At 41.6% G+C, this 25,110-nt stretch overlaps 4 protein-coding genes and 1 long non-coding RNA gene across 12 annotated transcripts in view; 2 read left to right on the top strand and 3 right to left on the bottom strand.

Moving 5' to 3' along the window:
• The window catches only part of bricd5 (BRICHOS domain containing 5), a 5,159-nt gene extending 346 nt beyond the window's left edge, over positions 1 to 4,813 (bottom strand). Inside the window, exons 1-6 of one of the 2 annotated variants that reach the window (XM_037755620.1) lie at positions 4,473 to 4,813; positions 4,067 to 4,204; positions 3,834 to 3,983; positions 3,638 to 3,745; positions 2,310 to 2,463; positions 1 to 275 (exon numbers count right to left, since the gene is read on the bottom strand). The exon at positions 1 to 275 is cut by the window's left edge and continues 346 nt beyond it. In XM_037755620.1, coding sequence (XP_037611548.1) covers positions 181 to 275; positions 2,310 to 2,463; positions 3,638 to 3,745; positions 3,834 to 3,983; positions 4,067 to 4,204; positions 4,473 to 4,526 — 699 coding nt within the window. In that variant the 5' untranslated portion in view covers positions 4,527 to 4,813 and the 3' untranslated portion in view covers positions 1 to 180. The remainder of the gene's footprint in view (positions 276 to 2,309; positions 2,464 to 3,637; positions 3,746 to 3,833; positions 3,984 to 4,066; positions 4,205 to 4,472) is intronic. The other variant, XM_037755622.1, reaches the window with a different exon arrangement.
• LOC119479728 lies at positions 111 to 6,364 on the top strand. The gene is made up of 2 exons (XR_005204742.1): positions 111 to 192; positions 5,916 to 6,364. It is a non-coding gene; the product is annotated as an uncharacterized LOC119479728 (long non-coding RNA).
• Positions 6,365 to 7,108: 744 nt separating this feature from the next.
• Positions 7,109 to 10,126, bottom strand: LOC119479706 (phosphoglycolate phosphatase). Its single transcript, XM_037755611.1, has 2 exons — positions 9,314 to 10,126; positions 7,109 to 8,201 (listed from the first exon to the last, which is right to left on the bottom strand). Exons 1-2 carry the CDS (start codon positions 9,963 to 9,965, stop codon positions 7,876 to 7,878), a joined length of 978 nt encoding a protein of 325 aa, XP_037611539.1. The 5' UTR covers positions 9,966 to 10,126; the 3' UTR covers positions 7,109 to 7,875.
• A 1,756-nt stretch (positions 10,127 to 11,882) lies between these two features.
• Positions 11,883 to 16,180, bottom strand: zdhhc4 (zinc finger DHHC-type palmitoyltransferase 4). Of its 3 annotated transcripts, none has more exons than XM_037755609.1 (7): positions 15,994 to 16,180; positions 15,592 to 15,731; positions 14,284 to 14,357; positions 13,989 to 14,167; positions 12,738 to 12,863; positions 12,386 to 12,630; positions 11,883 to 12,298 (listed from the first exon to the last, which is right to left on the bottom strand). In XM_037755609.1, the coding sequence occupies exons 2-7, from the start codon at positions 15,715 to 15,717 to the stop codon at positions 12,005 to 12,007; spliced, it is 1,044 nt and encodes a 347-aa protein (XP_037611537.1). In that variant the 5' UTR covers positions 15,718 to 15,731; positions 15,994 to 16,180; the 3' UTR covers positions 11,883 to 12,004. The 3 variants fall into 3 exon arrangements, with proteins under 3 accessions (XP_037611537.1, XP_037611535.1, XP_037611536.1); XM_037755607.1 differs by having other exon boundaries at positions 15,893 to 16,179; XM_037755608.1 differs by having other exon boundaries at positions 16,014 to 16,178.
• Positions 15,631 to 25,110, top strand: part of grid2ipb (glutamate receptor, ionotropic, delta 2 (Grid2) interacting protein, b) — a 51,436-nt gene continuing 41,956 nt past the window's right edge. For 2 of the 5 annotated variants that reach the window (XM_037755545.1, XM_037755544.1), the window contains exons 1-3: positions 22,478 to 22,594; positions 23,429 to 23,682; positions 23,810 to 24,139. In XM_037755545.1, the coding sequence (XP_037611473.1) occupies positions 22,519 to 22,594; positions 23,429 to 23,682; positions 23,810 to 24,139 (660 nt within the window). In that variant the 5' untranslated portion in view covers positions 22,478 to 22,518. Of the gene's footprint in view, positions 15,765 to 18,163; positions 18,316 to 22,477; positions 22,595 to 23,428; positions 23,683 to 23,809; positions 24,140 to 25,110 lie in introns of those variants that run through there. The other 3 variants (XM_037755548.1, XM_037755546.1, XM_037755547.1) reach the window with 2 other exon arrangements.

Here is a 25,110-nt window from a genome sequence, read left to right as displayed (position 1 = left end):
TGGAAATGCACTGGGAGGGTTGGCCGCTTCACTGGTTTACTGGCGGCTGTATGGCACAAAGGAAACAGTCAAAGCTGGCTTTTGTTCGTTTTTTTTTTTCTTTTTCTTGTAGAGAGGGAGCTAAAAAGACAACTTTGTTTCCCTGATCTTTTGCTGGGAGGAGAGGAAGAGAATGCACAGTCACTCTGGCAGGTAGTAGAAGCACACGGACACGCAGATGTTGCTGGGAAAGCAGATGTCGATGCAGAAGTAGACCAGCCGCTGTTTCCCCGGGCCTGAAAACAAGACAGAGACCCCGGTGACTTTAAAAAACATGGCGAAATCCTTGACAAGATATAGATCATCATTGTGTAGACAGTGTTTTATTTACTGATGAACAGTAGAAACTATGAGGATCCCCTAAATTCAGAATATTACCTGCCTCTTGTCACAACTTTAAGGCATGAATAAGAATAAAAAAGCTTATAAAAGCTTATATTAATTAACAGATTTGGCAATATTTACAATTTAGATCCACAATTTATGGTCTAAAAGCAGCCTGATTTAAAGTAGGATATTAATGCTATAATCTGTATGAGGAAAACGTGCTGCCAGCACATTTACGGCAACAGTGGAAAGGTCACTACTGGACGTCAAAGATTAGTCTTAGGTTTCATCCAACACTCGTTATGGAATTGCCAGCTGGCTCGTTTTAAAAGCTCCCTTCATACAGTATGGTGTCTGTGTGTATTGACAAATGAATCCTGAACTTCTGGTGCGTGATATGAATGAATGAATGAAAAGACCAAAACCAACATTGTGTTAGTCTGTCTTCTCTACCTTGTCTCTAGAAGTCAGCAAGAAGCCCATTTGTTTCTACTAAAGACATACATCTTTAAAAACAAGTCAATATATAAAGTATATATTTATATCTTTTAGAGCGATTAAAATATTTAATCACGATTAATCGTATGATTGTCTATAGTTAATCGCAACTTAATCGCACATTTTTTTTCTGTTCAAAATGTACCTTAAAGGGAGATTTGTCAAGTATTTAATACTCTTATCAACATGGGAGTGGGCAAATATGCTTGCTTTATGCAAATGTATGTATATATTAATTATTGGAAATCAATTATCAACACAAAACAATGACAATTATTGTCCAGAAACCCTCACAGGTACTGCATTTAGCATAAAAAAATATCCTAAAATCATAACATGGCAAACTCAAGCCGAACAGACAATAACCGCTGTCAGTGTGCTAGTGTGCTGACTTGACTATGACTTGCCCCAAACTGCATGTGATTATCATAAAGTGGACATGTCTGTAAAGGGGAGACTCGTGGGTACCCATAGAACCCATTTTCATTCACATATCTTGAGGTCAGAAGTCAAGGGACCCCTTTGAAAATGGCCATGGCAGCTTTTCTTTGCCAAAATTAGCGCAAGTTTGAAGCGTTATCTACCCTCCTTCGTGACTAGTATGACATGGTTGGTACCAATGGATTCCTTAGGGTTTATAGTTTAATATGATACCAGTATATTTACTCTAGCTTTAAAACTGAGCCCCCTACAACCTCTGAAAAATGTATTGCATTAATGCTTTGAAGAAATTAGTGTTGTTAAAAACGAATTTCGAACTGACTTTGACAGCCTTAATTTATATAGTATATTATTTTTAAAAGGCTAAGGCTAATTAAACAGCTGGGCACTGTAGCTTTTAGCAAACATCAGTTAAACAGGAATAAATAGGGCATTTGTTGGGGGACTATTTTCTCTCGTTAGTATTTACAGTACAGCCACAGTGCTCATGTTCATGGTACTGAAGGAACATGTCACCATCAGTGCAATGGTGTGGCTCACTGATGTGTTTTTGAATATCTTTTGAACAATAATGTACCTCTAGGGCACAGAGATGCTTTATAACCAGGGTGGTGATAAAAGTAAGTTTGTGAAAAGTTTTTTTTATTATGCCTCTTCACTGGTGATTTTGGGTTGTCCGTCCGTGCCATTCTCGTGAACGTGATACCTCGGGATCAAATTTGGCACAAATGTCCACTTGGACTCAAGGATGAACTGATTAGACTTTAGAGGTCAAAGGTCAAAGTCACTGTGAACCCGCGATAACTCAAGAATGAATTAGCTAATTATGACAATTTCACACAAATGTCTAACGGGATAAAATGATGAAGTGAGGAAATTTTGGACAGACGTGGGTGTTAACTGCAACTTGACTTGGTTGGCAGACGTAAACAATTCTAGAAAATGACAGTTGAGGGTTTATGTCAAAGCAATCCTCTTTAGAATACAAGTCCGGCCGCTCTCACCCTCGACCCTCCTGGTCCAGTGGATGGAGCTGTTCTGACACAGAGCCTGGAGAGGCTCCTCCAGCGTGGACACGTCCACCTGACTGGCTGCCAGCACTCCCAGGAACTCCGTCTGCCTCTGGGTCTCATTCCCGGCAAGCTGGAACTGACTCTGCTGAGGAACACAACATCTCAACAACAGAAAAAAAACCACAACAGATGAAGACTTTTGTCCTCTGCGGCGGGAATAAATGGCGACTCCTGAGCTGCGGTGTCATTTTATAAGTGTGAGAAATCATATTCAACTCAGTGACAAAGTGAATAAATTGGAGTCAAAGAAAGAAGAAAACCAAGAATGAAACTCAAGCCTGATATTTTCGCTGATGAGGTCAACACGGTTGCACATTTGCGCTCTTATTCGTCACAAAGGCTGCGCGTAATTGCACCACTTACACCTGTGATTGGCTCCGATAGTGAACCACTTAAAGTGCTTGAGTGGGTCACGTAACAACCGGTGAAGACCAAGAAGACCATTATGCTTCAGAATAGAGGGACAGACCACATTTACTCTCCATCCTCCTATCGTAGATTAATAGACCACGATCAACACTGAGGAGCTGCGTGAGATATGTGACACCACGAGACGGCATCACAAAAGCGCTCCGACTAAAGGTGTAAATGGTGCTATTGTGCGAAGACGAGAGAAACAGAAGTCTCATCTCAGTTTACTTGCGAGGCCGTTCATCTACTCATATTATAATCCCACACAAATCATATGTGAGGGAGCCAAATCAATATGAGATCCAGGTATTTTGCCACAAAGCAGATAAACACAGCCCCCTCCTTCGCTATAGCCAATACATCAGGCTGTATTTTAATCCAACAGAGGAGTCTTAAAAAGCCCTCACACAGAGTGGCCATTGTGCCCACCGCCGTAGCCTCCTGTAAGAAGATCCCGGGCACGCCGAAGGGGGCCCGGAGGGATCAGATGTGCTGAGGAATTCAGTCGTGGAGGCGAGAGAGAGAGAGGCAGACTATACGGCTCTTCATACGGCCCTGCATGCTTCACCCCCTCTCTTTGTATGGAGCAGGCAGAGGAAGTCATGCAAAACCTATGAAACCCAGCAGGGTTGTGGCTCAGTGGTGCATTCTGGGATAAAGCTATGTCATAAATGCCAGTTCACACATTAGCGAGGCACTTTAGAAAACACCTGGCAGAGCTAAAAGGGCAACTTCTTCATTTGCCCGGGTGCGTTTTCATTTAAAGCTTTGTAGGTCTCGCATATCCTGAACGCAGCGAGGGAGACCCGATCGTATGACATGTTCTCACGTGTTGGGAGTGTCGCTACCTTGTGTGTTGACTCGTGGAGGAGGGAGTGCACGTTGTCGTAGTCGGACTTCTCCATCTTTCGCAGGAAGCAGCTGTCCTGGTCGACGGGTTTGTAACATATCAAACCCTGCAACACACAACAGCAGACAGTCACACATCTCTCCCATCTGCAGATCAGTTATCCCATCATTACACACAGTTTCACCTGCACGTACATGTTTGATATCAAAGAGAACAGTGGACGTCTGATTTGCGGGCGAGGTCACCGAAAAGGTCACAAGGTCATTCTGCTGGTCCACGACGGCCGACTGGTTGATCAGAACTCCGGTCTGATCTGGAACTGTGATTCGCACGATCTGTAAAGACTACATAAGAGATGAATTAATGTAAGAAATGGAAGTTCTCAGGTCAGACATTATTATTAGGTAATATATATGGGTTCATGTACCTCAGAGCGAGGCTGTGACAGCCCCAGGTGCCCCGTCAAACCGAAGGCAACGATGACCAGGAGCAGCGAGACCGAGAGGCTGACCCAGAATGCCTTGTGTGGGAAGCGGGACTGGGAGGACGCAGCAGAGCCCCCATCCTGAAAAGACGAGGACCAGGGATAAGCTATTTAAACAGTACTTACTCGACATCTCAGGATGTAAACAAACTGAAACTCACACAAGCCACCAGCCCTATTTATCTAGATTCTGACTGAGATTTTTTACATAAATCAATATCTGGAAGCCAACTTGTAATATAGCAAATCTGGCTGGATTTGCATGTAAGCAAAAACCAAATGTGTCCTGTATTCATCCCCTTCACCTCAGTTAGTAGCAGCTCTTTAAATTTAAAAGCTATGTGCTTACCGTGCACTGTGCTTCCTCCAAACGGTTTTCCGAATGTTTCCAACACCTCACCATCCTGTGTCCCTTGACGGCTCCTCACTCGGTCTGCTCCCGTTCTCGTAGCTACCGGCATGGAGCTGTGGTCATGACTGAGACGCAATACACCTGGCCAGCTTCTCTTTGTCCCTGCAGACCTCCCCCACTTCCACCTCCACCTCCTCCTCCTCCTCCTTTGGTCTCACTGTCTCCCTCCCAAAACAGTCACACAAAACTCTGAACCTTGCCAAATGCAATTTTCAAGTCTTGTCTTCCTGCAATTTCCTCTTTTTTTTACCCCCTTTAATGTCCTCACTAAGAAAAAAACAAAGGAAACTGTTTCTCTTTGCATTTTTGACGTCATTGGGGCAATTATAAAAACAATAGAAACATTTTTTAATAGACCTCAAAGTTTTTTTTAATATAGGCCTCTACCAATCGGTTGAGATGACGCTTCATGGTAAAAGAAAAATACAAACAATGTACTGTTATTATGCTCGTAATAAGTTAATATGATAACATAAATCAATTTGTTACCGTGGAATTGGTAGTATTACCAGTACAAGTATTATTTCCATGTATTTATTCTAGATATGCACCATATTTACAGTTGGCTACTTTAAAAACATCTCAGAAATGGTGACAAATCATACTGATATCATGTTTTAATCAAATATATAATGGAATAACATTAAATTTATGCCATTAACAAATTATATTAACAACAGTGAATGTTTTTTATTTTATAAATAATTTGAATTTATTATCTTAGCATCACTACTTTTACCGGCAAAAGACAGTTCATCCGTTTAGTAGAGCATGTTTTTTTAGACAATAAACATAATCATACTTATTAAGTTATTTCTGCATATTTGTAATGGAATAACATTAAATGTATCATATTAACAACAACGAATAATAATCAAAAAGTGTTATATTTAGTCGAAAATAGTACATTTTAATTACATCATTAACTTTACCATAAAAGGACAACTGAACCGTTTGGTAAAGCATGTTTTTAGAAAATTATTTGCCCCGTATTAGACTTTTTATTTGTGTTCAGTAAGGCCTCTGAGACTATGATATGTCGAAAGAATATGCTTATACCTTTGAAAATGAGACCAAACAGAGTCCTCATGTCTGGATTAACTTTTACGTTCCTAACTTCCTGTAAGGAGGCAGACTGAAAAGGCATGCTACTTAAAAGGCACAGCGACATCTAGTGGATTTTTTTAGCATAACATCCCCTAACCGAGTGGTAGAGATGGCCCAGTCGGGTTGAGTTAAGTCCAACACATTTTTGTAATAAGATATAGAGACTCAAAATGTGCTCTACCAAACGGTTGAGCAGAATATTAAAGGGTTAATGTCTAATACGACTTAATATGCCTCTCTAACATTATCCATCTTTCCCTCTCACTCAAACAGACGAGAGGAATTGGCCGCCCTCCCCGACCCGGACAATGGACAAAGGCGGCGAGGCAGGTGCAGCTTGGAAAGCCTCTCATCAGGTGAGAGGCGATACGCGTCTCCGACCGTTGCAGCATCCAGCCGACGACAGCCCCAAGGTGACTTTAAGAATGGGACTTGGGAGGAAAGTTTGCTGCGTTCACTTTGAACTTAAAGCCACAGAGAGCAGACGCTGATTTAGTAAAGATAGTTTTATTACGGATTTTTGAGCATTGCTTTCAGTGATTCGGTGAGTCAAGGACAAGACAGAGAACACAGACGAAGTAAAAGGATTACATTTAAAATATGCCATTATATGAACCAGTGTTTTACTTACATGACAAAACTGGGTAGCATTGCACCATCCCGTGAATGTAACCGCAAATGTTTGCACTTTCTGCTGAGGTGTGAAAATACATGAAAAAAAAGATCAAGTCAGACCAGTTCAGTGCCTTTAGCCCCACTCTGTGCCTGTTATTTATAGCTGTAAACCTGAACACACATATATTACCAAACTGTTGAGACATGCTTTGTGCTCATTTCCCTCCTCGAGTTTGACTTGTAGTTGCTTAAGGCGCAATTGCATCACAGACAGGGTCTTTAAAGTACAACTCCTTTCACCCAAAAAGGAACATAATCACATTGAAACAATACTGTAAATCATTGTTCTTATGCTATTAATAATAATAAATCTGTCATTAATGTTGAGTTAAATTAGCGGGTTTTAATAATAATAATGCTTTTAGCTAAATAAGGGAGTCTTTGTCTCCTCTGTCACGCATCAGCTAGCTGTTTGGTTGTGACTTTGTTACAGAGATGAGTTTAATCATATAAATCTTAAAGGTCATATTGATAACATTTTTATGCAGATGAATAATTAAAAAAAAAAAATTACATCCACAGGTCTTGTAGAAAGGTGCTGAATAAAAGTATGGCTTTTCCTAAAAATAATTATTAGAATTGTGAATTCACTTTTAAAATTTTGGCGGGTCCAAAATGAATGTTTTGTTTATATCTGTAGAAGATATCTGACGTTCTGTACCCACTTCTAACAAGGCTTAAGAGCCAATAGTATAACGCCGTTGGTATCACGTGGTGCCTCTGTGTCGTCGGTGATCAAAGTTGCCAGTTAGTGTCGGAAAAAAATCCATCCAACTCCATCAGGCTGCAGAATAAGTGAATATTTACCGTGATAACAAGTGACAACTCACGTTAGCGCATAGTAGCTGTCTTAGCTTAATCGTCTGAACAACAATAACCCATAAAATTACAATTCAGTAAACAAAACTAACAACTACCAACAACCAGAGTCCTTACAACCTTAACTAATGTGTTGCCACCGGTTAGATTGTCATAATAAGAAAAATAACAGCTTCAATCCCCGAGGAGCTACGTTAGCATCTTAGCATTAGTGACGTCCAGTTACCCAACGTTATAGTTCAATCGGACAATGTATAAGGAAGATGCGCATCGGAGGGGGTTTAGAACCAGGGTTGGTGATTGTTTGAGAGACTAACCAAGACGGTTTTGGTGAGTTAAATTTTGTTTCTGTCGAGTTTGAATGAAGTGTGTACGCCGTGAGAACAGCTGATCTGCAAGCTCCAACTATAGCTACATGTTGCAAAAATGACTTCATTACTCTACCCCGAAAGACTCGTCACTTTACATGATGTCTGCCTGAGTTTCACTTCATATGTAAGTTTTACAACGAACTGGCAACCACCTGTTGTGAAGTGAATGCAGTGGAATAGAGGAGGGAGAATGCGACATCTAGTGGCTGAATGTTAGCAATGTTATCAATAGCACCTTTAATGAAAAAATATTCCCTTTTAGAAGACAATGGAGTTTGGCGTGTGACAGGCTAGCCAAATTCCTCCGGTTTAAAGCTGCTAGGCTATCACGTAGCTACACTCCAGTCCTGACAGACTCGCCGCAGTTTTCATCCCTGCAGAGCCGGAAGAAGGTCGGCGATGCTCTCGACGTAATAATCCGGCACCATCCCCTGCCTCTCCGCGCAGCCGCTCTTCTGATGGGCCTCGGCGTCCGCCACGCTGCTGACCCCCGTGAGGGTGAGGAGAGTCTTCAGGCCGCAGTTGGAGCCCAGCATGATGTCCGTGTCCAAGCGGTCGCCCACCATCAGGCAGCGGTCGGGGTCCACGCCGAACTTGGAGGCCACGCAGTCGAACATGAAGTGGTTGGGTTTGCCCACCGTCTGGGCCTGGCGCTGAGCCGCCATCTCCACGGCCTGCAGCAGGCAGCCTGTACCTGGGAGGAGGAGGAGGAGGAGGAGTAGGAGTGAGGGGCAGAAGGTGAGTGGAGCTTTTACTCGATTACCCTACAGATCCCTGCTAGTTTATTTCATTTCCTGTGTTTTCAGGGCTGAATGTGGTGATGTCACCAAGTAATACATTTGCATAATGGCTAGCTTGGCATGCCCTCAAACCAAGGCCTATATAAAGGAAGCTGGGTCATGCGTCGTATCTCTCGTATAACACATGCGCAGTAAAATCTCGCCTGCACTCGCCGAAATTGAGCCAATCACAACGCACGACCGCAGCTTCTGTTACACTGCGCATGTGTTATAACCCATACCCCAAGACCCATGTCTGCCCGTGACCCAGCCTCCTTTTCATAGGCCTTGCCTCAACTGTTTCATATACTATAGGGTAGTTTAGTATATCAATGCATCGTATTTTATATGCTCATATTGTACCAAGTTACTATGGCTGTCAAATAAAAAAGTGTGTGTACATGTAGTGATTAAGAGAATGTACTTTTGGGTGTGGTTCACTTTGTATTGGCATCAATAAAAGAGAATACTTTAAAGAGGACCTATTATGCTTTTGTGTTTTTTTCCTTTTCTTTATTGTGTTATATCGTTTTTTGCGCAAAGTTACAAAGCCCAAAGTCCACACCAAAGGGAGTTACTCTCCCCCACAGAAACACTGCTCCTGAACTGCCTGAAACGCCTTTTCTTCTGTAACGTGGTGATGTCACCAAGTAACACATTTCCGTAATACCTGCCTAGCGGCTAGTTTGGCACGCCCTCAAACAAAGCTAGTTAGAGCGGAGCTGGAGCGGAGCTGGAGCGGAGTCCGAAGAGTTTGGTTTGGTTGACCAATCACAGCAGTGGGCCAACTGACCAATTAGAGCAGACTGGGCTTTTCTTTTTCAGGAGCTCAAACAGAGCGTTTCAGACAGAGGGTGAAATGAAGTGCTGCAGCACAGCTGGTATAAGAAAAGTGAAGTGTTTTTTGAACATTAAAGCATGTAAACATGTTCGAGTAGTAACCCCAAATACAAGTATGCACCTGAAAATGAACACAATAGGTCCTCTTTAACCTGCTCTAAACCCACTGTAATGTGTGTCTCCCTACCTGGGACGGCCTTGCCTCCCTCCAGGGGCAGCCTGGTGTCCCGGTTGGTCCCCACGAACAGGCAGCCCGGCTGGGTCAGGTACTGCATGGCCCTGTTCACCTTCATGTAGCTGAAGTGCTCATCGAAGCCCACCACGACCGCCGTCACCTCGGGGTCCAGAGCCACGTTGGCCCAGTCCTTCTGCTTCCCGGAGACGTGGTCCGGTCCCAACCCGGTCTGCTGGATCCCCACCGCCTCCAGCTCCTGTCTCATGGCGTCGCTTCCAACCAGGTAGACTTTCCTCCCCTCCTCCAGCTTACAGACAGTCTTCAGGTACACGGCGGAGCAGTACGCAGTCCCGAACACCTCGTCCTCTTTAGCGTTGAACCCCAACGTGGACATCTTGTCCACGTACATCTTCCTCGTCTTGGTGCTGTTGTTGGTGACGAAGAACACCTTCTTGCCCTTCTCCTTGAGCAGGTTGACGACCTGAGGGGCTCCGGGGACGGCCTGGTCCCCCCTCCAGATGACCCCGTCGCAGTCAAACAGGACGCTGTCCACCGAGTCCAGCACTTGTTTGACCAGCGCTCCGTTCAGCCGGGTACACTTTGACCCAGACATCATCACAGTCTGACCGCTGCTATCGCTACCGAGCAACGTCAGGGCTGTCATACAGTTAAGTTAGCAGCTGCTATGTGGAGACAGCAGTCTTTTCCTCTCTGTGGGTTTGAGAAGTGTTAAGTGTTGAAATCCACCGGAGAGAGAAGAACCTGACCTTCCACTGAGTGTTGCATCAATTCTGCCATTACTTCCGCACCGGCTTCAAGGACTATAGAAAGGAGGATGGGACATGCGTCATCAATACGTCATATATGGGGGTATGACACATGCGCAGTAAAATCTGGCCTGCTTTAGTTACACTGCGCATGCGTTATATACCCCACATCCCAAGACCAGTGACCTAGCCTCCTTTCTATAGGCCTTGATCGGCTTAAAGTGACAGGAACGTCAACACACAAGCGCACACACACACACGCACACACAGTCACATGATATTGATCTTGCCAGTTATGTTGGCTTTTTCTTTTTTAAGTTTTCTTTATTTCTTTATTTATTTGTTTGTTTATTTTATTTTTATTTTTTGCTCTCCATTTTGTTTCATCCATATTTCATTTTATAATATAAAAGACATGAAAATCTCATTTTTTTACAATGTGGGACCTTCAAATAATAAACATCTCTATGCTTTCCGAATGCATCCACAGAATTGGCACATCTCTTTTTGAGCCGCACCTTGACACTCACACGAACTGTGTCACTTTATGTCAATTCCCCATGTGAAATTGAAAAATTTCGCTAAAAACTCTGAGAATCGCCTTCCACCGGATTATAAATACTTATATGTAATTTCACAGTCTTTGTTCTAGCTGCTCTTCCTTTTCTTTAAGGTAGTTTCCATCATATTCCACCTAAGTCTACATAGCTTGTGACTTTGCTTTGACTCACAATTTCCTCCGTTGGGCATAGCATAGCAAAGCCAGTGGAATGTTAACCTGTGCTTGACCCACGTGTGTTCAGTTTGACAACAAACTTAGCGCTGTGATAACAGCCTCCCCTGCTTCTGTCCTGCAGTGGTTTGACATTTGAAAACTAGAGCCAATGGAAATGTGGGACATCGTCTCAATATGTGGGATGTGGGACAATAAGGAATACAAATGCTGTGTCCCTCATAAAGTGGAACACCTGGTCACCCAACCTGTTTGGTTTGTCTTTCCAAAAAAACGGATACATAATATTGGGGTTAAGCTACAAAGCTGGTACTAAAAAAAACTCTGTTAGTTTAAGTTATCTTCTAAGCATCAAACTACAGCTCCAATGAATCTTTTGGGCAAGTGTTCAAAACCCAATGGGAGCTATTTTTGATGCTAAAGATATGTAGGACAAAAATGATCAATAACACAGTTGCATCCTGTTATTTTAAGTTATCTTCTAAGCATCAAACTACAGCTCCCATGAGTCTTTAGGGCAAGTGTTCAAAACCCAGTGGAAGCTATTTGATGCTATATATATATATATATATATAATATAGGAAAAAACTATCCCTAACACAATTGAACTTGTGACACATCCATCTCCTTACCTATCCCATATCATGTGAATACAAGTTCCATATTTGCTTCTGGGCTGTCCAACTAGCACAGATGTGTTTTATAACACTATTGAATTGTAATGAATGTCAGTGTACAGCTCCCCCTGCTGGCTTCATTGACCCCCTGACACTGAATTGATTTCATTAAATTATTTATTTACCTACCTACCATTAAAATATACCCACGCCTGATAAAAAAATACATAAAGTAGTCCTAAGTCTGTGATCATGTATTGAAAAAATTACAATGGGTGGACATAGAGCTTTGGATGCGTTCATGCTTTCGTTGATGGCAGGAAAAGGATAAAAAACGGTGTCCTAGGCTTGCAGTTAATAGACAATGATTTGTTCCAACAATAATTGTTTTTGTGTTTGCTGCCAATGTTGTCAGAGCTTTCCCATATGTGACACCTTGAGGGAGATAGACACCGGAGCCCATAAAGAAAGCACTGACATAAACTTTATTTCTTCAGTCAGCAGTAGTTCTCAGAGACAGTAAACCCCGTACAAGTATGTACAGTAAATGCAGCATATCAACACAGACGGCAGTATCTTTTTTTTTTCAATTGTCTTTTTTCTGAACAGGTTGTGGAGGGAAGAAAATCTCTCCCAGGTTTCGGAGCAGCCCTCTGCTGTAGTAGTATCTTTTAGAGTGGTCTGGCGCTGGGCTACAGAGGTGGTCTGCAGCTGGGTGGCAGTGTTGACACGTGTAACCTCGACTTTTGTACCACTCGTTGGAGGTCTGATTGACGACAGCCAGGAAGGAATGGAAAAGGGCGTAACCCGCCAGGAGAAAGAAGACAAAGACCAGGAATCCCAGCATGAAGATGATTCGGGGGAAGGTCAGGAACAGGTGCTGGAGGGACAGAGAGGAAAAAGAAAATTAAATCAGGAATGAATTGTGACTACAGCATATGATACACAGCATGTCACTGAGTCTCACCTGTGCAACAAACATAGGCCCCGCTGGCTGCTGCTGGCCGAACTCATCTATATAACTGGCCCTCAGAAGCCCCGACCGCAGTACGGCATGAAACAGCATGTCTGCTGTTAGCACGGCAATGTCGCCCGCCATGGCGCACACGCTGAAGAGGTAAAGCAAGAAGTACCGCGTGTTCTGAGAACCGATGCAGTTGTTCACCCAGACACAGTGGTGGTCAAAACGTTGGACGCACCTGTTGCAGACCCCTGAAATTACAGACAGTGTTTACAGTGAGTATGATTCTGTATTCCAATGCTGAAATAATTCACTACAACGGTGCTTATTTATTACTATTTAACATTTATTTACTCACTGCAGTGTTTGGAGCGAGCCGGTTTGACGAGCTGGCAGGTTTCACAGGAGACTCCTGGGTGAAACAGCTTCCTGTCGTACGGATAAATGTGTAGCTGGCCGGCGATTTTCTTCTTCGTCACCGTGCCTGCCAGAGTCGAGAGGAGAGAGTAAAAAAAAAAAATACTATCGTGTAATGACTCAAAACACTGTCTAGATCTAACATGTCAGTGATTTTCTCTGGTTATTCTTGTAAAACGCAAGCTGAAATTATCTACTTTACTCTGAATTAACTGGATCATTTAAAGTCTATAAGAACAGATACCGCTTTGCTGCACGCCCACACACTACATTGACCTTATAACCAGTAGTGACGTAGACCAGCATCACTCTTTAAGACTAAATTAAATGATCCTTGTAGGGAAATTAGCAGCAAATCTAACAGGCGTATTTGTGCAAACAACAGAACATTTCTAATATGCAAAAGCCTGATCATTTAAAGAGGAAATATCTTGTTAATTTTCAGTTTCATACTTGTATTTTGGGTTTCTTCTAGAACATGTTTACATGCTTTATTGTTCAAAAAACACCTTACTTTTCTCATACTGCCTGTCTGAATATACCTGTATTCACCCACTGTCTGAAAAGCGCCCCTCCTAAAAAAGCACAGTCTCTGATTGGCTCGCGAAAAAAATATGGTGCACCTTTGCAAAAGAAGTTCTCAAGCTCAAAATATATTCTAATGAGCCTGCATGTGACATAGGAAGGGGAGTCAAATCTGCAGCCCACAGAAAACTGACTGGGTTGTCTTATGTCACTGTATGTGGGTTGGTAGGCACGCCAGATACCCAAATGTAGTTTGTACCCAAACACTGACAATGTGAGTTCTTTGTCCCCTTTAAATTGAGTTTGGTGCCCAGAACACAACACACACTAGAGTGGAAATGAGCACAGTAACTTCATCTGGCATTCCCAAGAAAATTGGTCTCACATGAGGCCAGTTTTACTGTACCATGTGTGATGCTGTGTAGCCTGCTCCTTGATTACCATACAGCCCCAGGAAATAGTTTCACCCTCCAGGTGACAAAATGAAATTACTAATGAGCATTGGTGATATGTAATCACCAACATCCCTTGTTATTACTTTTAAGACTCCAAAATATGGCAGCACACTGACAAAGAATATCAAATCAAGGTGTCCAAGTGTTCTCATTCTAATATTGCAGCCAATAACAAATTTGTTTGAATATACTTCAGCTAAAATAATACTGACCTGGATCTCTCTTGATGCAGAGGTAGAAGAAGACGGTCTTGACGGCCAGCAGGACATAAGGCACAGACAGGCTGATCAGAGTGGTTTCCATCTCCCTGCAGAAGGCAAACACCTCGTAGGTGAACTCTGCATACACTGCACCCTCCAGCAGGATGTGCAGATAGATGAACATGTTGTTCCTGTAAATAAAAAATGCATAACAAAGAAGAAAAACACAATATACAGGATTATAATTGTTATTTTAGAGATACAGGCTTATTATGACAATGTATGTGAACACTTTTTAACTACAAACCTTTGATGAAACAGCCTGTGCAAGGTCCACTGTGAAAACTTTGTGAGCCATTTTGGCGTAAGTGGCGCAACTACCTGGGAAGAGAAGTGTCAGCAGCGTTAATTGCAATCATCTTTGTATTGTGATAAATTAGCCCATCAGCTATGTACACAAATACAAAAATACGTTTGTGGGTAGTGAAATATTTGCAGATCATGGTACATATTTGTGAATTGTCTTCTGTGGATTACAACTATTATCTACAGATCTGCTGCGGTACCAATTGGACAAAATTCCGTAAACAATCAGGAGGAAAGTTACAAATGTCATGTGGCCCACAAATCCACAGGAAGCGATCTGCAAATGCGCAAATATCATTCCACGTGTAGAAATAGATGCACAAATTCGTATATATCACTTTACATGTAAACCTTAAAATACGTATTTACAGAGTAAGTTATGCGTATTTGCAAATCACCCTTTATTTTTTGTGGATGTGACTTTACACAACACAAATACAAAAATAGATGTTTGTGGGTAGTGAAATATTTGCAGATCATGGTACATATTTGTGAATTGTCTTCTGTGGATTACAACTATTATCTACAGATCTGCTGCGGTACCAATCGGACAAAATTCTGTAAACAAACAGGATGAAAGTTACAAATGTCATGTGGCCCACAAATCCACAGGAAGCGATCTGCAAATGCGCAAATACCATTCCACGTGTAGAAATAGATGCACAAATGCGTATGTATATATCACTTTACATGTAAAAGTTATGCCTATTTGCAAATCGCCCTGTATTTTTGTGGATGTGACTTTACACAACACAAATACAAAAATAGATGTTTGTGGGTAGTGAAATATTTGCAGATCATGGTACATATTTGTGAATTATCTTCTGTGGATTACAACTATTATCTACAGATCTGCTGCGGTACCAATCGGACAAAATTCTGTAAACAAACAGGAGGAAAGTTACAAATGTCATGTGGCCCACAAATCCACAGGAAGCGATCTGCAAATGCGCAAATACCATTCCACGTGTAGAAATAGATGCACAAATGCGTATATATATATCACTTTACATGTAAAAGTTATGCCTATTTGCAAATCGCCCTGTATTTTTGTGGATGTGACTTTACACAACACAAATACAAAAATACATGTTTTCGGATAGTGAAATATTTGTAGATCATGGTACACATTTGTGGATTGTCTTCTGTGGATTACAACTAATAAAGTCCAATAAAAACTTCCATAAACAGCACCACACAGTGTCGCTTTGTGGAAGTACAGTTTAAAATGCTTCACTCTTTTTCTTACCTTTCCTACAGAGTTGAAGAGGATGCTAAAGGGGGTTTGCTGCTGGCCTGAGTATCTGCACACGAGGACGATACATGTCAGCACCACCAGCACGTAGACAGCGAACAGCGTGAGGAAGTCCATCATGTCTCACCTGAAGGCTTCAGAGAGACACAACAACAGGTGGTTTACAGGTACAAACTCACCACTAACGGGTAGCAAACTCAACAAGAAGCCATAGTTACCATAGTTACTGTAAGTTTTTCTGTTTGTTTAAACCCGACGGAGGCTTTTAAACGACATAATGTAGGGTGTTTCTTACCTAAAACCACTCAGGTGAACAAGTTTACCTTAGCATGCTAACCTAGTATATCACCTAGCATATCCTATTCCCACTTTCTTTACTTCACTAAAGCCACTTACTCATTAATCCACCCTTTTACCTTCTAGTCGAGAACACACATAGCTGCCTGAGGGTTTGATCTCACGTCAACATAGCTGGTTTGGTTTGGTAGCTCTGTGCACGCTAGCAGCACTTTAGGTTGCTCTGGAAACAATGTTAGCTACTTCCTTAGCATCGCTGTAGCTACATTCCAAGCCAGCAGCTGAGGGGCTGAGCTAAAGGCTGCTGCTGCTGCAGGAGGAGGAGGAGGAGGAAGGGTCTGTCTGTATCTAGCTGCATGCATGTCTATATTCATGTGAAGTTTGTACAAATATGAAGTTTTCTTTATACAAAATGCTAACAGATAATAATGCACACAGTGCACTTTCATACACTAAGCTACTGGAGTTACCCTGCACTATATTCAGTTTTAACAGTCTCTTCTGCACTATATTCACTTTTTTTAAAGGTCCCATATCGTGCTCATTTTCAGGTTCATACTTGTATTTTGTGTTTCTTCTAGAACATGTTTACATGCTGTAATGTTAAAAAAAAAAACCTTTATTTTCCTCATACTGTCTGCCTGAATATACCTGTATTTACACTCTGTGTGAAACGCTCCGTTTTAGTGCATTTTGACGGAATTGCATTGCTAGCCATCAGTTTGGGTCCATGTTTACTTCCTGTCAGCTGATGTTATTTACATACACTGCAACGGGAAACAAACTGGGACACATTTAGAATGTTTACGTTTAAAACCGTGTAATGGTCTAAATATTGTATATTTGTGACATCACAAATGGACAGAAATCCTAATGGCTTGTTTAAAACGCACAATTTCTGAATACGGGCTGTGTGTATTTCTCCGTATATCGAGCGTTTTGATAGTTTAACAGTATTTATATAGCACTTAAACCTTATTTATAATGTAAAAGACCTGAAAATCTCACTTTTTACAATATGGGACCTTTAATAGTCCTGTACCACAGCTATTACACTGCACTATATTCAGTTTTAACAGTCTCTTCTGCACTATATTCACATTTTTAATAGTCCTGTATTTCAGCTGTTACCTTGCACTATATTCAGTTTTAACAGTTTTCTTCTTCATCTCCTTGTATTTTTATATCTGGTATATTTTTTTTGTACTTTGCACTACTAACTTTTTTACTGCCATTTTACTAACATGTTTTGCACTATGGAACTGTGATGCTGGAAACTTAAATTTCCCCCAGGATCAATAAAGTTACTATCTATCTATCTATCTATCTATCTATCTATCTATCTATCTAATAATATCCACATTTACATAATCCTGAGTCCTTTGCAAAGCTTACAAATAAGTTTTCACAATGTTACTATAATGTTTTCACCCATTTTTAGAGTGTCTTTAATGCCTTTCTCCTGATGAAAACCTCTTTTATTTTTTCAATACTTTCAACTATAACTATCATGTATTCACCATCACAGCCAAAAGTGTCTACTATGTGTTTATCAGAATTTTTTGTTATTTCTGATGATTTTGGGCAGTTTATAACCTAACACCTCCTCCAAGTCAGACTTAAAATCAAAAGCACACTGCTGCTGAAACTGCTGCTGCTGCAGGAGGAGGATGGGTGTGGAAGGATCTGTCTGTATCTAGCTGCGTGTCGATATAAATGTGAAGTTTGTACAAATATGAATAGTTTTCCTTATACATAATGCTAATAATATCCACATTTATATAATCCTGCATCCTTTGTAAAGCTTGGAAATAAGTTTTCACAATGTAACTGTAATGTTTTCACCCATTTTTAGAGTGTCTTGAATGCCTTTCTCCTGATGAAAACCCCTTTATTTTTCCACACTTTCTTTTTTTAAACTCTTTTTTCATTTGAGAACAAAGAACATGAGGTCATCATGGGTGTAACAATGTCAGATCACAGTACATTTTTGTAAATACATCTTAATATACAATGTCACACTTCAATCAACGGTGTAAATACACAATCCATTTTTCCCAGTACTAAATACTTTTTTCCAATTTAAGCCTTAAAATAAATGTGAGTCTTTCCATACAATATATTCCATTTACAATGATTCTGGACAGTTTATAACCTAACACTTCCTCCAAGTCAGACTTAAAATCAAACCATTTATCAAGACTTCACCGTTTTCAACATTTTGGCTCCAGTTACTTAGTATTGTTTTCTCTCTGCTGCTGCCATCTAGGGCTCCACACAATGCAACAAGGCATCACAAGACACCTGTTGGATCTGGTTGCCGACATCATGGCCCAACACTCATATTACACCTCGCAGTGCTGGAGAGGGGAGCATTACTCGGGAACTCTGCATGGACATCTACGGATGCTGCTTAAAAAGGTACAGGATGCATTGGATGTGCTGTGTTGATCATTTTAGATGTTTCTTATGTTAGATATGTGGTCGGTTACAATGCATTGAATGTATTTGCAGTTGCAGTTTGAGGTTGAGAAGTGTTTCTTATACTTTTCATCCCATTTATGGCTAAAAATGTGCCGGGTTTGCTTGTTAGAAAGATAGATTATATAAAAACACATCTAAAGAATAATGTAAGAATGGTTTCTCTGAGGAAGAATTCATTACAGTTTCAGTAACTGAGGGAAAAGGCTGAGCCAGTTTTGTCAGACTCAACTCCCTGTGAAATGTCAGTTTTCTGTCTGTCGTCTTGTCACTCATGAGTAACTGTCTTGGCTGTAGTGTAAGAGGAGAGTTTGATTGGAGTGAGCAGTATCTACCGTAGTTGGAGAAAACAGACATTTGTGATGAATAATTCAGTCGTATACCGGACTGCCTGTTCCTTATTGCGTGCTTTGCCACTAATGACAGTTTGCGCTCCAATAACCTGCAAGCTTCCTCACAACTTTCTCTTCAGCTGTAATGAATGCTCATTTAAATTAATTACTGACTGCAACTGCTGTTATTGACAAACCTGCTACTGACTTAACATCATATAATAAGTGTGTCGGAGGTGCCCTAACAATAACATAATATAATATAATCTCATATTCAAGGGAAGTAACTAATTACATTTAATTAGTTATTGTAGCTTTTATGTATTTTTTCTATTAATTCTGCACTAATTGTCAATTTAAAACAACTTTGTGGGATCTAAATCCTCTCAGCTTTTTGCAGTTAGAGTCGGGTTTAGTTGTACTTGGAGTTGCATCACATTTACCAAACTTCTTGACCTATTAAGAGGGATAAAGGTGGAAGTTGTCCCACACCAACAAGTGTAAACTACCATTAGTGTCAGTGAGATATCAATCAAATACAATCTGTACACACAACATCCGACATTGTCACGTGAGGCGGTGCAAGCCAGAAGAAGTGAAAACAGCTGTATGGGTGTACAATGGATGGGTAGGGACTTTAAACAAGTCCAGTATTCACTCTTTTTAGCTTTGTTTTGGTCTTCACCAACTCGTGAGAAATATATCTGGGTCTTAAGGTGCTAAATGCTCCACTAGCTTCACCAGCTAGCTGCTAACTTTGCCGTTTGTTGCCAAGCAGGTAGGGCACAGTGGGTTTATAATGTTTTTGATGTTGTTGTTGAAAACAGCTGTATTGAGTGACGGGAAAAGGGTTTATGAGAACAGTGAGGGTGAACCAAAACACTAATGTTGTAAAACCAAAAGAATGAGCTAAAAGATAGTAGTGAAAGTGAAAGGCCCTAAATTCTCCATATAGCTGAATTAAACAGGTGCAATTCTCAGTGGGTTCGTCACTATGACACACCCCTTTACACATAGTCATTCGATCCATTGTTATTACGAATCAAAATATTGATTATTGCAGCTTTAAAGGAACAATGCATAGCATTTAGGGAGATCTATTGGCAGAAATGGAATATAATATTAGTAAGTCTGTTTTCTTTAGGGTATAATCACATGAAACTAAGGATCGTTGTGTTTTCGTTACCTTAGAATGAGCTCTTTATATCCACATACGTAGAAAGTCCTCTTCACCGAGCCGGTCGCCATGTTTCTACAGCAGCCCAGAACAGACAAACCAAACACTGGCTCTAGAGAAGGCCATTTGCGTCAGCCACCATAGTTCTCCTACACGCTTGGCACACCGGAGAAGTTTCAGTTGGTTGCAATCTGCAACCTCATCAGTAAGGTTAAAGCAATTCTGCCTGACTAGGACATTATGACCTTGTTCCACCACCACCTCAAAATAAACAAACATCTCATTTTCACTCATTCCTTTTTCTATTACATGATGATTTTACTGCCACAGGGACATTGTGAGGGCTCTAGAGCTTTAACGCTTCCACTCCTAATTATTGGCTCCATTTAATATTTTTCATTTACAACATTAAAGGAACAGTGTGCAATATTTCGGGGGATCTATTAGTAGAAATGGAATATGATATTCATAACTATGTTCTCATTAGCTTATAATCACCTGAGACTAAGAATCGTTGTGTTTTCGTTAGCTTACAATGAGCCCTTCATATCTGTGATGGAATAATTGATACACAAGTTATCTTTGGAAGGAAGAGGTCCGGAGCTGATGATGTCTTACAAAAGAAGGTTTATTGATGCTTGATCAAGGAGAATTGACAGGTCTCCACAATAGATGCTCTCTGCGTGAAGGCCTCACAACTCTGTCCTTCCTCCCTGGTGCTCAGTGTCTTACCCCTTATCATGTTATGACTTACTCCGTTCCTCTGGCATCTCTGACCTTGGTTGCCCTAGCGACTGGCTCTACGGTCTCCACTACAGGCACAGCTGTACAGATAACGGTGGCTCCTCTAGACAGGACTCCAACCCAATAATGTCAACAGAGGGACACTCTGACAAACACTCTGACCTTTCTACCAATAAGAGAGGAATTGATGGAAAATTCCATCACAATATCTACATAGGGAGCGGGTCCTCTTCGCGGAGTCGGCCATGTTGCTCCACCATGTTTCTACAGTAGCCCAGAATGGACAAACTAAACACTGGCTCCAGAGAGAGCCTTTCATATTTTTACGTTAACTGAGAGTTTCAAGATTCAAGATTCCTTTATTTGTCATTTTTATGCTCCACATAAAAACAAAATTGTGTTTCTTACATCCACCACTCAGAAATTCAGTGCAAAACAATTGGTGAAAACGATAAAGTAATAACTAATAAATAAGAGCACTAATAAATAAGCTAAAAGTATGCTAAAAATAGAATAGAATAAATAGTTACAATTTAAAAATTAAAAATATTATTAAAGGAACAGTCTCTTTAGTGCAGTTCACATATTCTAATTGAGCAGTCTGATTGCTGTGGGAAAGAAGCTGTTTAGAGAGTTACCTGAAGGCCACCGTAGTTCTCCGACATGCTTGTGAAACTGCGGTACCGCCAGCCACCGTCTAACCTCCATTTTTGGTCCTAAAGTAGTGTTACTATGGTTAGGATGGCCTCTGAGCGAGGCAAACGGCGTTACTACACCACTAGATGCAGTCAAATTCTACACACTGTACCTTTTAAAGCCACAAGGATTTGAAAATGTTTGAAAAACTTTGGGTTAAAAAAGACACTCAGCAATGCACGCTGCTAGCCTGCTACCAGTTCCTAAATCCAACTCGTGGGATACAGAATAAACGGTCTGAAATCAACGCATAGACTACACCAACTTTCACCAGGGTTTTCTCATTTTTCTACAAACAAAGAATCTGGAAGATGCTATTATTACCTGAAAAAACGTACACATAGTGGCTTTAACCCTATGATACTGTTGCACCTGTTTTGTGCTGTCAGTCTTTGACCTGAACTCAGCTTCTGATACAGACTGTATCTTCACACTATCTCCAGATAATACATGTCATATGGTATGCACAGTACCTGTGGTGTCCCATTATAGTCTGTATGCATTAATTAGGGAGGGGAGCATGTGTTCCTTCAGTATTAATGACAAGGGGGGTGGTGGAGCTCTGAACATCCAGCTCATAATCCTACTAATCCTACAGGCTAAAATCTTAAATTGCCCCTGCTCCTTCTCAATGGACTCTACAGTTTCAGCGTGCTCACACACACACATGGACACGCCGAATTCCAGGCATGCAGACGCTCCAATTAATGCTACTCATCAGGCTTCATTGCATCGACGCAGAGTGATTCTGGGCCAGGAGCGGTCCCTCGGAGAGCCACCTAGCCAAGAGGGGAGGAGGAGGAAAAAGACACATTGGTGTATTTATAGAAAAATGAGGCCTCACAATACCCTTTTTGGAGAGAGAATTATTAAGGAACCGAGGTGCGCGGGTGCATGCGTCCCAGTTTTCTGATTAACACTGTGCAAGCGGGCCGGCCCTAGGATGAATCAGGGATGAGACGCAGGACACACTCGCAGAGAGACAGCGCTGGCTTGCTCGTGCACACTCACCCCTTTGCTCACGAGGACACTGCTGGTGTGGTTTCAGGGTGAAGGAATGGGGCAATGTTTTGAGTTTGTCACCCTTTCTGTTTGACCTTGGCTTGGTCCTTTTTTTTTTTTAAAACATTACATTTGAGCGAGACAGATTGGATATCAGGCTGCTAGCAGGCCGCCTGCTGTTTGACATTCAAGATGAAGAAGTTTTTGCAAAACAAAAAAGGCAGATACTCTTTCCGGCGGGGCTCTCGGTATCCATCTAAAGATTTCTGTAAGTCTTTTATCGGCTTCGTCCACTTGTGTGAATCCTGCTGCGCTGTGGGCTTTTTGGAGGCTGTGGAGCACATCATTACCTCCCAGCTGAGCCAGAGGGTTAATAACTTGATTATATTTAGCAACATGTCCATTTTTGTAATTCTGTATTTGTCATATTAGAGATGTTTTTTGTGAGAGCTGTCAAGTGTGGCTTAGTTCATTCTCATTTCAATATTTCAATCCAAAGTTTGGCCTACAAGTGCCTCTATATTTGGTTGTTATTTGATACCACTTTGTATCTCTTACCTGCTTAGAAATGAAGCCAGTGGTGTGCTCTGTTGCATAATCACCATTCAACAGGGTAGACTTGCATGTGCTCTGAGTAGAAAAAAAAAAAAAAAATGCTGGAGGAACTTTTGTCTCTCAAGCTAATTAAGGTCACAATCTCTGCGATGCCTTCATTTCATTGGCTGCTTTGGCGTTTGTGAACCAGGTCAGGGACCGCCGAGCGTGTCACGGTTCAGGGTAGAGGGTTACAGAGCCGCACTCGGCAGTACGACTTGAGACATAGCAGGAGGGAGAAGAAGAAGTAGAGAATTGGAGCTCTTTAAAACATGCAAAGGATTATTTGATCCAGAGGTGTTTTTGCAATGTCGGTAGACTTGAATATATTGGCCACAGTGGGTGAGTGCTTAAGTTTGATTGTCTCTCTGTGTGCTTTTCTTCAGTGTGCTGTCTCGTAACATCACAGATTTCTGTCCGCAGTGAAGCTCCAAAGTCGTTACTTGTTCCCTATCCTCAAATCTTTTCTATTTTCCGCCTCAGCTATTTTATCCTTTCGTCCCTTAAGTCCTCAGCATGCCGTCGTCCAACCAGGGCTGGCCCGATGATTTCGGCTTCCAGCTGGGCGGCGGTGGACCCAGCTACATCCTGTCCGTGGAGGAGGGCAGCAGCGCCCACTTGGCGGGGCTGCAGGCTGGGGACCAGGTCCTGGAGATCGAGGGCCACAATGTGTCGACGATGGGTCCCCAAGCTGTCGTCGCCATCGCCCAGACTCAGAAGAACATCCCTCCCAGCATCGGAGTGGTGTCCCGCATACAGCAGGTCTTACTTTACAGCTTTTGAATCCATCACAACAATAATGCATATGTGGAGTTACATGTCATAGTGCAGTAACTGTACATCCAGACTGATCCGGAGCCTTTTGGGGGTATGTTCTTTAATTTGACAGATGGACATCGTACCAGGTCCGGACGGTCGTTTCGGGTTCACCATCGTGGGAGACTGCCCCCTGCTGGTTGAGGACTGCTCGCCTTGCTCCCCAGCCGGCCGCGCCGGTTTGAGAGCCGGGGATTACGTCATGGAGGTCAACGGCATCCCAGTCAGGCAGCACGAGACGGCCGCGGCGCTGATCAAGGCCTCCCAGGGCAGGACGCTCCGTCTCGGGGTGCTGTGTCTCGGACCGAGGCAGAAGCGCAGCATCAGCATAGAGGACAGTCAGATGGGAGGAGAGGGAGCGAGACTGGACCGTAAACACAAAGCTCTGGAGTTCAACAGGAGGGTACGTTTGAATACACAGTCACAGCTGAGTCTGGTCCAGTTTAAAGGTCCTGAATACGCATTTTCCTCAATTACCTTACTGTGAGAAATGGAGTCCTATATAAACGTAACCATTTCTGCCAAAGTTAGAGCAGTTTGGTTATTTCACAAAGTGTTTTTTTTGTGCTTTTCTTACTTGTTTGAAGTGGGCGGGCTCAGTTGGAAAAAGGTGATATAAGTGCACCAATCAGAATTTAGCTGTACTGTATTTGAATGTGCTGAAGTGTTGTGGGTTTGCTGTGAGATGCTACTGTCAATCAAACTGTCAAATAATACCAAATAATGCTTTTTTCTCATTTATTTATTGGTTATTTAGTGATGGATATTTAATCTTCTTTACTACTTATTGTGATTTTGGTGGCACAATACTGCATGACATATTCAGCGACAAATCATGTACACAAAAACAACAAAACAAAAGTAAAAGGCAAGAAAAAAACAGAACGGAATACAGCGACAGCACAAAATAGAAAAAAATATTAATTAATTAATTAAATAAATAAAATTAAAAAAATACATAAAACAAGATATTCTGTTTCTGAACCCAGGTTTTCAGAGGCTTTAAGACCAAAATAAATATTTAACCCAAAAACAAAAGTTCTAGCAATATTAAAGGAGTTTCCTTATAATTGGGCATACTGTAGCTCTGCTAAATCCTTCAACGTCCAACAGATTTATGTGCAGATATACATACAATGCACAGGTGTAAGACTTTAAATAGTTTACAATGCAAGGAAAAAAACAAACAGAGGCCCACAAAGTTTAGACTTTTTGGATGGATAGGAAAATATTAGGGCTGGCCGCCACCAAAGAAATTCTTATGCGATTTTTGTCGACTAATCAATTAGTTGATTTAATCAACAGATCTGTAAAACTGCACAAAGAATCACACAAAAGCACCACTTTAAATCTTGTGTCGACCAGAGATGTGCT

The sequence above is a fragment of the Sebastes umbrosus genome, chromosome 20, assembly GCF_015220745.1.
Source record: "Sebastes umbrosus isolate fSebUmb1 chromosome 20, fSebUmb1.pri, whole genome shotgun sequence".
NCBI classification, from domain to species: domain Eukaryota; kingdom Metazoa; phylum Chordata; class Actinopteri; order Perciformes; family Sebastidae; genus Sebastes; species Sebastes umbrosus.
The sequence above is the reverse complement of the archived record's forward strand: the minus strand, read 5'-3'. Positions and strand labels throughout refer to the sequence as shown.

Excerpts from the sequence above, each read along its gene's own strand:
- zdhhc4 (XM_037755609.1), bottom strand. The coding sequence starts at position 15,717 with ATGATGGACTTCCTCACGCTGTTCGCTGTCTACGTGCTGGTGGTGCTG. Across the intron at positions 14,358-15,591 it reads TCTTCAACTCTGTAGGAAAG|GTAGTTGCGCCACTTACGCC; the intron begins GTAAGAAAAAGA and ends TTCTCTTCCCAG. Across the intron at positions 12,631-12,737 it reads GGCTCGCTCCAAACACTGCA|GGGTCTGCAACAGGTGCGTC; the intron begins GTGAGTAAATAA and ends CTGTAATTTCAG.
- LOC119479706 (XM_037755611.1), bottom strand. The coding sequence starts at position 9,965 with ATGACAGCCCTGACGTTGCTCGGTAGCGATAGCAGCGGTCAGACTGTG. Across the intron at positions 8,202-9,313 it reads GGGAGGCAAGGCCGTCCCAG|GTACAGGCTGCCTGCTGCAG; the intron begins GTAGGGAGACAC and ends TCCTCCTCCCAG.